Source organism: Dipteris shenzhenensis, chromosome 22 (assembly GCF_047967505.1).
Source record: "Dipteris shenzhenensis isolate YYH24624 ecotype China chromosome 22, Dip_SZ_1.0, whole genome shotgun sequence".
Lineage (NCBI taxonomy): Eukaryota > Viridiplantae > Streptophyta > Polypodiopsida > Gleicheniales > Dipteridaceae > Dipteris > Dipteris shenzhenensis.
The window spans coordinates 16,813,323-16,826,710 of NC_141617.1; the positions used below are offsets into that span (position 1 = coordinate 16,813,323).

Here is a 13,388-nt window from a genome sequence, read left to right on the forward strand (position 1 = left end):
TGAATACTTCTTGGAGCTTGTCCTTCTTACTACCATCAAGTATCTTTGCGAGGACGATGAAATCATGAAAGCCAAGCGTATTCTTCGTTGTCATGTAAGAGATATTTTTGAGGGTGTACATGACGATGCCATCTTTGTTGTATTTTTAGACCAAGCGAGTGAGCACACTCTTGCATTCACTAACAAATGCATGCTATAGGGAAAAAAAGGCCTTAGGAACTACACATCTTGCTTGCTAGAACTTGCATGTAGAACATGCATGTAGGACTTGCATGTAGGACTTCTATGTAGGACTTGCATGTAGGACTTGGATGTTGAAGATTCATGTTGATGATCCCTAAGAGATATTATTTCTAGCCTTATGCGAGTACAAGAAAAGCTTTTCCTCTACTCTAACTTAGTCCATGTTGGCACAGAGACAACATACCCCTGGATCCATTTTATTACCTATCCTTGGGTTATGACTTATTGTGATCATGGAGTTGGGATGCCATGTGCATAACCCAGTGGCTGTGGAACTTTTGGCATGCTAGTCGATCCTACTATAAATCCTTGGCAACCTACAATTTCTACTATGTTTCTAGGAAGCCTGTATCCACCATTTTTTTGAATAGAGATATGTGGTGTGCTTCTAAGAAGATGACCCTTTGATAGAGTCTTCTTGTAGTTTGAGCATCGATCCGTTCATTGGGATTGAAACTGAGTGTAGGCTAATGGCGGTTGATGTGGATGGGGACCTCCAGAATGTATTCTAAGGTTTTGCAAAAGATAGCACTTTGGCGAAGGATGCAGTCAATGTTTTCGTGCATTATTTTATCATGATGTTGAAGCGCTTGGATAAGTGTGCCATGCATGTTCCATTCTACACCAGATTATGGCTCGATCATTGGCCAATTAATGGTGCAATCCTCACCCAAAGTGTGTATGTTAGCCTCCCATTTGTGCCGTCGTGGAACTGCATAGAACTTGGGATGGGTTCTGAGGCATAGATGTGCATGCAAGTATTCTTTCAAGAAGATTACATCAAAGAGCTTGCGGCAGAACCAATCAGGCTGGGGATCCAACTTGTTGATCCAAGCTTCACTAATTTTGTGCCGACGAAGGCTGGTATAGAAGTTTTCCAAGGTCTATCCACCTCGATTTTTCATATCAAGATATTTGATCCAGAAATCCTTGATGGGATTATTGGAAAGTGGTATTACATAAAAATCGTACCCATCATTGTAATTTGGCATGGGAGTGTGAATCGGATTATCTGGATCTTGATATTCAAAATCCAATATTGGGTCATTTTCTGTTGATGGCAGCACAAGTAGTGTCGGAGGTGATTGGGGGGCAAGGAGATAATCTGGGGACATGAGGTAATAATATGGAAGAGTGTTAGTTGTGGGAGGGGAATCAAAGGGGTGGGAGGGAAGAACAAGACAAATGGTTTGAGTAGCTTCGTAATCTAAAGGGTAGGATTAGCAAGGGAAGGGACGGACTTAGGTGTGAGGGGCTGCTAAGTTTGTGATGGTTAGTTTAGTTGAAAGTGGTGAGAGTTATGAGCAAGGAGACAAAGAAGGGAGTAGATGTTAGGCTAGAGCTCAAGGAAGGTTAAGAGGGTGGTAGCAGCAAGGGTAAGTAAGGGTATGAGATTGGAATATAGAGTGGTTAGATATGGGAAGTTAGATGTAAGATAGAACATGTCATACTCCAACAAATTTTCTTATTGGTGCAATGGGATAATCACCTGCAAGCATGGGATATTGGTTATATCATGCCTTGTAGATAATAGTGATGGAATTTATAGCAATGGCAACAAACCACCAATGACCATGAAAGGAGGACTGACCATGAGGCATACATATGCAATGAAAGCATCTGTCCTAAGTGTAGTAAACCCGGCATGTGTAGAGAAGAAGAAGATATATTTTTTCATCTTCAAACAAGTCTTGGCAAATTTTGTGCAGAGTTTTGGCCCCTATGGAATGTTCCCATTTGATGTTTAAATTAGCAGATATGATCTTGAGTTGGAGTTGTTTCCATTGGATAAGCACTCGTGCTTTTAGGTAATATTCCACTTGTAGAGCCGCCACGAGCTCTTGGTATACCACCATCGTGCACTATAGTGGGACTTCATTTGTGGTGTCTTCCATTGCCTCATTGTTTTGCACTAGCAATTAGAGTTCAAGATTTGATATGGTTATCTTTTGGGTTTGCATCTCATCCATTTTTTCCTTATACTTATGGTAGATGGATGTATATGCATCCCTAAGATTTTTCATTTGCAATGTGACCTATGCTTGTTGAGGAATGACTTCACTGGTATTGGACCATTGGTCCAAGAGTTGTGCTCAACCAATGCTTGCCTCTCTAGTGGTGGCAAATTGATCCTTTAATATTTGGCATTCCCTTGTAAGCTCTTCAATACTGAAAGTGTGTGTTTCCAAAGATTGTTGCATGTCTACATTCTTTGAGAGTATGGAATGAAAGTGTGTGGCATGATTATTCATGCAATCGACTATGTGTGGGTCTAAGCATGGTTAGCTGGCATGCTTTTTGTGCTTTATGAAAGCACATGACACATTACTTATAGCACAAATTATGTACCTTAATATATGAAATTTTTGTTGAGAGTTTACACTCAACATCATGTGATCATGTGTGCATAGCACCATCACGTGATCATATGTGCATAGGACTAACCTTATAGAGTAACCCTAACCCTATATGGGTTTGTATATATTCTATTTTTTCAACTAAATCTAGTGTACAATTCGTCATTTGTGGTGTGCTCTCTAGCTATGCCTCTCTCCTCATCTCCACTCTTCTCCTCTCCCCTCTTCATATTTTATCATGGTATTAGAGCTCCATTGCCTTCCATTGAGGCATTGCCATCCTTCTTGTGAGAGTGATTGAGAGATTGAGAGATCGAGAGAGATTGAGTGTTCCATTCTCTTCCATTGAGAGAAAATTATGTCCATTGAAAGGAGATTTCCATCATCTCCTTCGAGAGTTCTTTGAGAGTTGTTCATTCTGTTCATAGTTCTCTACTCCAAGTGAGAGAGAGAGAAAGATAGGGAGAATTCTTCTTGAGAGATTCATTGTTTCTATGAGAGAGTTCTTTGGGATAGAGAGGTTCTTATCCTTGATGACTGAGAGACAGAGAGGTTCTGGCCGGTTTTTCCTCAACAAATCTACTCCAATGACCCATTTAGCAGCATGCTTCGACGAGTGGTAGCAGCCTCAGTTTCTATAGTGACCTACAAACTCTACTAGTCTAGCCTCTACTCCACAATAGCAACGCCTCCTAAGGTCTAAGCACAATGCTTAAGGCAGCCGCGATAAAGCTCTTCAGCAAGCCCAAATCCTACACAACGAGCTGCTTGACAGCCACGGCTATGACTCACAATTGCTCCAATAGCTCCTACAACTCCTAGCCACTGCTAATGAATTGCTTCCACCATAGCCACTCATGATGCTCGTCACCACCATCACTAGCATCGAGCTCAGATAATTGCCTAGAGCTATTGCTGTTCTGTAGAAGGAGCTCCCTAAGCTTCACAGTGTCTTTGGCGCCTCTCCATAGAAGAACTCCATCTGTCCTATCGCTCCCAAGAACTGTACACTTCTTTAGAATCGGCACCAAAAGGCAATCATAGATCGGAGGACCCAGCACCACCGTGGCCAGCAGCCCTTCCTTAATGAAGAATGTCCCTCCTTGCGCGTACACCGTGTAGAAGAAGATAGTGCATGCCCAGATAGGGAGCAATCTCACCTCCTCAACCTGCATCACGGTGCACAGGCTCCACGGATTCCTTATGGTCTTGTAGCAACCCGAGGCATTTGTTCGCTTCATCAAGGGCCATCTAGTGCCTTCATACTCATGGACTCCCTCGGCGGGAGGCTCTCCTACACAGCTGCAACCAAGTGCTTCTACAACCTCTAAGGAGCTACCACCCGACCTACGCCTCCATCAAAGACCCTCTTGCAAGCTCATCCACGGGCTATTTCCTCCAGGTCACGAGCTCCAACTGTTGAGCTCCATCAATGCCATCAATGTCTCGTAGCAGTAGCTCCTAGTCTTCATGGCCTCGATGGACATGAAGATAGAATCTTCATAGATTTCATTAGAATCTTTATAAGATTCCATCAAGCAACATTGTGACACGTTGCAACCCTATCCGAGGGTAACCATTCAACTCAAGAGTGGTCAACGATTTGACACATGGCAGATTATTTGACACGTCAGCAAGCACGCTTATCTACCGTGTCATCGCCCTCGCTCAACGTGCCACATCACCACATTATCCTGACACGTGGTAGTCGACTACCACATCATCAACCCTCATCCTATCTGCCACATCATCTGCCATAGTGGCAGCCACGTAAGCAAGCCACATCATCCTGCTAGCTCATCAATGCCACATCAACTACTTGCCACATCATCATTGCCACATCACCTTGCTGACATCATCTTTTGTGCCACCTCAGCTATCCAGTCAGCATTGACCTCTACAGGCACTCACAGTGCTCCACAGTCACTGCATGTAACCACTCCTACCACCTCAGCACAGGACTCCACTGGCACACCTCTTGCTATGCACACATGATCAGATGATGTTGAGTGTGAACTCTCAAGACCTTCCCTCAAGATCAACATCATGAAGTAGGCCTTCCCTCAAGATGATGATTCTAGGGAATTGAAGAAGGACTGAGCATTACATTCCATCACAACCCTTTAATGGGAATGTCCTTCCTCTGCATCAAGAGCTAATCGGTGTTTCTCGAAAAGCTCTTTTTTTAATATCAATGTTCTTTAATGAAATTACAATATTGTAAGAGTCAAAAAGCACATTTTATCATTGCAATAATTTTTTAAGGTTTGAAATAGGTGTCCTATACCACTAAGAGTAGTAAATGTCCCAGACAGTGCTTTTTGTGTCACCTTCCCATGCTAAGACCTGTGTCTAAGCATAAGTGTGTGGGTGCATGTGACCTAATAACTAATTAGGGACTAACTAAATGCTTTTTTTTCCTGGGATTTCATAGGGCAGCTACTAGGACTCAAGCATCATTTTCTAGCCCTAGGTTGAAATCGGTTGATGCTACCTATATGCATGAAGACATACATATGTGAGTGAGTGCGTGTGACACAATCTGATACTAACTAAGAAAGATTTGGGGTTTCCAAATCTTCATTATTGTCGAGGATGGCTTGTGTGTTGATGTAGTAGCACTTCAATTGACTCCCATTTATGGTTGTGTGCAATTGGACTCCATCCAATGTTTCTAGCAACACAACTCCGATGGGATTCATTTTTTAACTCTATAAGGTCCTTGATCTAGATATTTGAGTTTGCCCTTGTGGAATTTGTCATTATATAGAAAAACTAGGTCACCTTCCTTGATGTCTTCAGCTTTAAGGTTTCTGTCAAACCATGCCTTCCTTCTGCATTTTTCTATTGTCATGGCATGGTAGGTGTCTAATCTGGTCTTTGTATGCTTCTCTAATTAATAGAGTCTTTCTTTCAGAGATGCATGATCTCCCATGCGTTCCTATACTGCTATGTGTAGGCTTGGTATTACAGATTCCAACGGGACCACAGCTTGAAGGCCGTACACTAATTGAAACTTGGTGTATTCCCTGTATTAACCTTGAGTGTAATTCGGTATGCCCATAAGGTTTCATTTAGGTTCTTTGCCCAATCATAATGCTTTGGTTCTACTAACTTGGTGAGGAAAATGCATAATAATTTGTTGGTGGATTTGGCCTGTGTCCATTCCCTTGGGGGTAGTAGGGTGTGCCTTTTTTATGGATGACCATAAAGCTAGACAAGAGTTCTCAGATAACCTCGTTGACAAAATATGTGCCTCTATCCGAAAAAATTTCAATGGGACATTCAAATACAATGATCACATTCTCATGCTTTTGGCATCTACCTTTTTGACTGCGTTGTGAAGGGGGATGGAGTGCCAAACACAAGGGCGCTACAATGGAAACAAGGGAACACCCAAAACACTCTCTTGGAAGATAAGAGGGAGCTTGTATTCAAACTTGTGCAAACAACAATGAAGACCAAAGTCAACCATTTGGCCTTTTATACAAGTCACCTTTTGAAGGGAGGGCTAATCCTAATCTCTTTATACCATTCTCCCTTCTCATTCTTTTACCATCCTTTTGGGCCCATCTAGCTCTAAGACACAATCTTGGCTCTATGGAATTGCCGTTTTCCATCAAATCACATCACTTAACTAGCGCTAGTGTATTGTTAACCAATTTGTTAACACAACCATATAGGACCACTCGCCTAGTGGCGGTGGCAACGGCGAGTCACCTTGCCTGCCACCTAAACGAGGATGGCACTTGCCCACTGTGCTTAGTGCTCGTGGCAGTGCTATCTCTTCTGCTCGCCATGCCTCTATCTTGGCCACCAATGGTGGTGACGCTGCCTTGTCCCGCCTTGCATTGCCCGCTCCAGCTGACATCGCTCCAATAGCCTCCACTCCCATCGCTCATCCATGCTGCTCCAATAGCCTTACACCCTACCAGCTCTTGCCACCAGCCCATCCACCTCCTCCCCATACACCCATCACACCCCCCTCCTCCCCCCCCATTCTGTCTCCAGGGTGCCTCCCATCCACGCTGTCTCCAGGGTGCCTCCCATCCACCTCCTCCCCATACACCCATCACACCCCCCTCCTCCCCCCCCATTCTGTCCTCCTTCGCCTGACCACCGGCACCCCCCCCTCAAATTTATTTTAAAAAAATAAAATTAAAATTAAAAATAAAAAAAAAACCTACCTCTAGTTAACCCAAATCCTAATTTAACCCATCCCTTATAGAATCCCGTAGGATAGAATAGATGCATCTTGGAAGAGGCATGAGAGCACAAGATGGAACCAAAATGTTGTTCTCTATTATGGATTGTGAGAGAGAGGACTCTCTCTTATAGAAAGGGGGAGAAGGTAATACCTTCCCTACATAAGTGGCAATCAGCCCCTACATCAGTGGGAATCAGTCCCTATATCAATGGGATTGCCTTTGTCTTACATCATCACTTAGGTCACACACTAGACACATCATAGCACTTGATGTGCCTTTACAACACACACAAACACACATGTGACTCCCCTAGGTGCACACATGCACCATAGAGTAAGCCCTTGAGCATACTTATCCCAACATACCCCCCCTCAAGGGGTTGCCTCTTGTAGTGTCAAGGATACATCTAGTCTCATAGTTTCTCATACCATCTCATGGTGGTCAAGGATAAATCTATGGCTAGGATCTCATGCTAACAAGGGTTCCCAAGGGTGTGAGGTTCACAAAAATGGGATAGTCAAAACACATATCACATGGTCTACATCATATGGTGACCAGAGGTGATTTACAAAAGACATAACATAACATAATAGGTTTAATACTTGTCTATATGAATCAAGTTCAGCCTAACACATATCGAGTGCCAATCAAGTGCTACGGTTGTGGAGAAAAGCACCTGATCGCAAAATGCCCTCATCGTGATAATTCTACTACTTTCCAACCTCTTTCCAACCACTCTGTAGAGATTGTGGCATTGGCCATGCTTGTATGGATTGTCCCATGAAAACTAAGGTCCCATGACAAAATGAGGCAAAGCCTAATGTCTCAATTGGCATTATTGGGGTGGACCATCAAAGTCTAGGGCCCACAAGCATATTATCACAACTTGTGAATGTAGTTACATGCCAGCAAAAAGAGGTAACCAATGGACCTACCATTCCAATTCAATCAATAAGACCTCTCCAAAATAAAGCACAAGTGCCTATACCTCCTCTAAGAAATGAGCAACCAAGCACATCAACATCAACTCTAGATCCTAACATGAAAGAAGTTTTATACCCTAATGTAGAAGTGGAGAAGGCTCAATTTTAGGCACTTCAACAATGGGTGTAAAAAGAACAAGCTCAATTTGAGACTGAGAAGCAAGCATAAGATCCAATGCCCCACCAAGTATTGACACTATACTTGAGCCTTTGTTCTAGCAACCAGATCCACAACATAGTGTACGGCCATAGCAACTAGAAGGTGCCGCACTCTCTAGCATTCTAAGTTGCCCTGTGTCCATTTCCATTAGAAGAGATTGTCCCAATCTCTTGGAGAGTTTCAAAGGATGGATTAAATTAGTAAATCCCCCTCCACCTATGGAAGACATAGAAGATATCCTTATGCAAATGGGTGAAAGAGATGACATATGCAACATCATTGTGCCTTTGATCCATAAAGCATATGATAAATTCCAAGCCATTGTGGATGGTGGAGCAAGTGTGAATGTACTGTCCAAGGATATCTATGAGGAATGGGGTCTCCCACCAATGCAAAAGGATCATTTCAATGTACGCCTTGCAGATGATTCACATGCAAAGCCCTTGGGTATAGTGAATGGAGTATCCACAAAAGTAGCAAGAGTCTGCTTTACTCTTCAGTTGAATCTCCCCAAGAAATCTTATCAAATCTCAAATTTGCTTCAAGGACGTCCTTGGTTGCATGAAGCATCAATCCTCCATGACTGGGGAATTAATGCATTGAGTCAATGTGGGGACATGAGCAATAAAACCCATTGTGCTTAGAGCATTGGATGAAACTAGTTCAATGATGATCTCAAGCAAATCAGCCCTCTCACACAAGAGATCTCTCCCAAAATCCGAGCCACCTCCTCTTGAATGGTCCCCTGATGGACTTGAAGGAGTATGCACAACAAATGAACTAATACTTGGGAATACTTTGCCAATGGAAAAGTTACCCCACAGTTCCCAACGTAAAAAGTTTCAAAAGTTTAAGCCACATGCAAATGAAGCTTGACAATGAGACTCTAGAAAAGATCCTCAGAGATTAGTTAATGATACTATGCCACCTAGCTAGCCCATGTTAGGCTAGTTTAACACTATGAGAGGTTGATATTCGTGAAGTACCAGAGTACTTCAAGAACTACACCAGTGGTAGTGTCCCTATAGCAATGCCAAGACCAGTAAAAGTATCTGAAGTGCAAGAAACTGATAACATTGGAGAAACTTTAATCTATGAGGGACTAGCCAAAACTAGAACAATAAACCTCCCCCTTGAAGGGGAGGAAGAGAAATTGGTATTCATTGGGAAACATCTCACACAAGAAGAGTAAACAAATCTAAATGGAAAATCGAGATTGCCTAGCATGGTCACACAAGAAGATGAAGGGCATTTCATTAGAAGTGGCCGTACATACGATACCTATTAGGGTGTGTACCCACCCTAAGGTATGTGGACCATATAGAACAAATCCAAAATATGGCACCATGGTCTATGATGAACTGGAAAAAATCTTAGATACAGGATTCATCTATGAGATAGAGAACACTGATTACATTTCACCCTTCATCATCATGTTAAAACACAACAAGAAGCCAAGGATATGTGTTGACTTAAAGAATGTGAATGCCGCCAAAATCAAGGATCACTATCCCATACCCTTAACAAAATCAATGTTGCAAAAGGTGGCTGGATTAGAGATATGGATCAGAGATATACAACCTCTTAGATGGCTGTAGTGGCTATAACCACATGTAAATTGCCCCTACCGACCAATCAAAAACAACATTTGCTCTAGAATAGGGCATATCTGCCTATAGACTCATGAATTTTGGCCTATATAATGCCCTAGCCACATTCCAGAGAGTCATGTTCACCGCCGCTTTCAAGTCATTTTTGAATAAGTTCCTATAGGTGTTCTTGGATGATTTGTGCATACACTCAAACAAGAAAGACCACTTAAAATGTATTGAAGCACTTCTAATCAAATGTAGGGAGTATGGTATCTCCCTAATTCCAACAAAATGCTAGTTCATGGTCACCCATGGAGTTATTTTGGGACACTTTGTTTCTCAACATGGGATTGCAACTGACATGGACAAAATCAAAATTATCATGGAACTGCCTCCTCCTACAAATTCCAAAGATGTATAGGTCTTTATGGGACATGTTGGCTACTATAGAAGATTTATCTTGCAGTATGCCATGATAGCCAGACCACTTTACAAATTGATGGTGCAATTCTTATGGACATAAGAGTGCAACCAAGCCTTTGAGCTTTTAAAGTGGTGACTAATCATAACACCCATCCTTATATCTCCCAATTGGGATATTGATTTTCATGTTCATACTAATAGCTCCAAGTATGCAATTGGGAGTGTGCTTTGCCAACCTGGTGAACATAATAAAGACTACCCATTCTACTTTGCCATTAGATAACTGGATGATACAGATATCAACTATACCACCATAGAAAGAGAAGCCTTGGCAATGGTGTATAGTATTAAGAAATTTTGACACTCTTTATTGGCAAATGATTTTGTCTTCTACACTGACCATCAAGAATTGCTTTATCTGGTACAATAGGAAGAACAACTAGATGACTCCTCTTGCTTCTAGAATTCAATGATAAATTTGTGGGCAAAGGTGCATAACACTACATTGCAGATATCATTGAGTACTTAATGGCAAGAAGACCAGCCCTTGAAATGAAAGCAGTGGATGCTAGAAAACTAATTCTAAAAGATGCACCCTATCAACTCATAGTAGGGAAACTATACATGATGGGCAAGGACCAGATTTTAAGGATATGTGTAATGCCACATGAGATCATGCCAATCCTTAGTGAAGTCCATGAGGGCATTGCAAGAGGACACTTACAAGGGGAAGACACAACAAGAAAAGTCCTCCTTGTAGGCTACTAGTGGCCAACATTTTGGGCAAATGCCTATAAATATGTCAAAAGCTGTGATGTATGCCAATGGACTACTAAACCACAACACAAGGACTTCAATCCCCTAACAATATTTGTTGCAAAAAAACCATTTGAAAAATGGGGGATTGATTATGTGGGTCCCATCCATCTAGTAGCAAAGGGAACATAGGCATGCTACATCATTCTGGCCACCACTAATTCTCCTCTCCTTCTCCTTCCCTTCTGCCCTTCTCTTCTCCCCTCTTCCCCTTCCCTCTTTCTCATGTGAAAACACATTGCAACAATCTAGAGGCTGCTTGAGTGACACTTGCGGATGACTCGACCTTGCATTGCTCTCACAAGGAGTAGCTTGGAGTGGAGGCTCCATTGACATCTCTTCAACATCCCCATGACACGTGAGTCACCATCGAGACCCACTACATTTTTGGTGCCACTACTGGGGAATGAAGGTATGCTTTTGCATTGCACTTGTCTTCCTTGGATATCTACCCATTGCACAAGTCTTCAAGGTTAACTTGGAGCTTTGTTAGTGAAGTTGTAGGAGAAGAGAGAGGAAGGAAGTGAGAGTATGGATAGAAAAGTAGAAAATTTGTTTTTTTTTTGTTGGAAAGTCATTTTATAGTATTTGAAGTTTGTTTTTTATGCTTTTTAGTGTTTTGAGTTGGTAGGAAGATAGTTTAAATATTGCTAAGGAGTGATATCAAAACTCATAAAAAACAACAAAAAATGAAGAATCAAGCTGAATTTCAAAGTTGTTTTGTGTGTTAACACTCACCTCTCAAGGAATCTTGCATTTTGGCATTCAAATGTTTTTTTTTTTCAAGTTTTCTTCATTGAGTAGGTAGATTAGGTAGTTTAGCATCCCCCCATCACAAAAAAACATGAATAAAAACTTCTAAATCATCAAAAACCAATCGACAAAACTGTGTTCATATTCCCATGGGTCGGCGTGATAGCGCTATCACGCCGATTGATGCCATCCCACCAGTCAATCTTTCATTGACCCGGTGCCATAACCATATCTTGCCGATCAAACTTGTGTTGATCTGTTGCCTTAGTGCTATCCCACCGACTTGATATTTTAGCAGTCGTTGCCATAGCTCTATCCCATCGATCTGACAAATGTTAGTACCTAATTCACTGCCCTAATTAATTACTATCAGTCAGCTATGCCATCAGTCAAACTTGCATTGACTCGGTGCTATAAGGCTATCTTGCCACTCGTTGCCATATCTCTATCTCACTGGCCGTTGGCTTAACTCTATCCCATCGGTTGTTGGCATAGCTCTATCCGATCAACTTGCTATCCCGTCGGTTGTTGCTTTAGCTCTATCCTGCCAATCGTTGTTGCCATAGCTCTATCTCGCTGATGGTTGCTTTATCTCTATCCCACTGGTCACCACCATAGCCCTATCCCCATGGCTGTAGGGATAGCTCTAGGAACCCAAAAATTAGGAAAAAGCACATGAAAATCGAGGTGGACTCAACCTAGAATTGATGCCTCAACCATGCCAATGAACACATGACCTTGAGATCAGGAAGAGTCCTATAAGATCACCTTGAGCCTGAAGATAGTGCCTCAAATACCATCTTGTCGACCTCCATACCTACCTTGGCATCCTCAAGGCCAGTAACCTCAAAAGTCAGTTCTCACTTATTGCAAGAACCACCATCAGCTGAATTATCCAGCTCAAAAGAGTCCATGAGTCAAGATAGAGACATGGGTGATCCGATCCCTCCAATGTTAGAGCCTCAGTACCTCTAGACTCCATCCCCATTGATCTCCACTCTCCTACCCCATCTATAGCAGCAGCCATATTAAGGGAAACCTTTTCCAATATCATGGGAAGGTTTGGATTAACAGACCTAGTAGAGTAGCTAAACCCATTTGCCACTCAACAGACTAGGGCAATGTCAGAGGCTCACATGCAGGCCCAACCATCAATGACAGATGCAATACCCAAGGATCCAAGTCCAAACATACCTAATGGCAATCAACCCCCATCATACCAATTCTTTGACGATAGACAATCCTATGGGGAGGGATTTGGACCACATTCTCACAAGGGTCCCAAATGCTAGAGAAAAGAGGGCATAGAAGTAACCCTGAAGTTCAACAGTTAAGACCCTCCACCTCAGAATCCCCTATGATGCCTCCTTGGCAACAAAACATGGGAGATATGCCCTACCCAACAAGTTCTCCTTATAGGCCTATGCCTATAGGGAGCATACCACTCCCTAGAGGACCTTCAGTCCAACTTCTTACTCCCAACCTGACCCAAGTCACAATGCAAATGCTTACTAGTGGGCCTGGAGCCTCCCATCCCAACCTCATGTCATCAAATCCATGAAACCCTTCATCGGGACCACCAATGTATGGGATAGTGCCCACCATACCACAACCTCCTCCTATACAGCAAACGGTCCTTACAAATGAAGCTATGAGAATCCTAGTGCAACCACTAGGGGGCCACCACTCCACCACCAATGTTTCCAAGATGGGATACCAATCCTTTAAGGAGCAAGCCTGTTACAATCTCTAATCTAAGCACCAAGTTTGTAGGAGAAGGAGACCTAGTCTCCCATGTTGCTCAAGAGGTTTGAACAAATATGTGACACCTTTGGTGATGTTGGGGATCTAGA

General features: G+C 42.5%; 1 protein-coding gene across 1 annotated transcript; it reads right to left on the reverse strand.

The window, feature by feature from the left end:
* Positions 1-3,418: 3,418 nt before the first annotated feature.
* LOC147887816 (uncharacterized) lies at positions 3,419-6,495 on the reverse strand. The gene is made up of 2 exons (XM_087393226.1): positions 6,321-6,495; positions 3,419-3,894 (listed from the first exon to the last, which is right to left on the reverse strand). The coding sequence occupies exons 1-2, from the start codon at positions 6,493-6,495 to the stop codon at positions 3,419-3,421; spliced, it is 651 nt and encodes a 216-aa protein (XP_087249352.1).
* Between the last annotated feature and the right edge of the window lie 6,893 nt (positions 6,496-13,388).

Excerpts from the sequence above, each read along its gene's own strand:
- LOC147887816 (XM_087393226.1), bottom strand. The coding sequence starts at position 6,495 with ATGGGAGTGGAGGCTATTGGAGCGATGTCAGCTGGAGCGGGCAATGCA. Across the intron at positions 3,895-6,320 it reads TCGTTTAGGTGGCAGGCAAG|GAGAGCCTCCCGCCGAGGGA; the intron begins GTGACTCGCCGT and ends GCAGCTGTGTAG.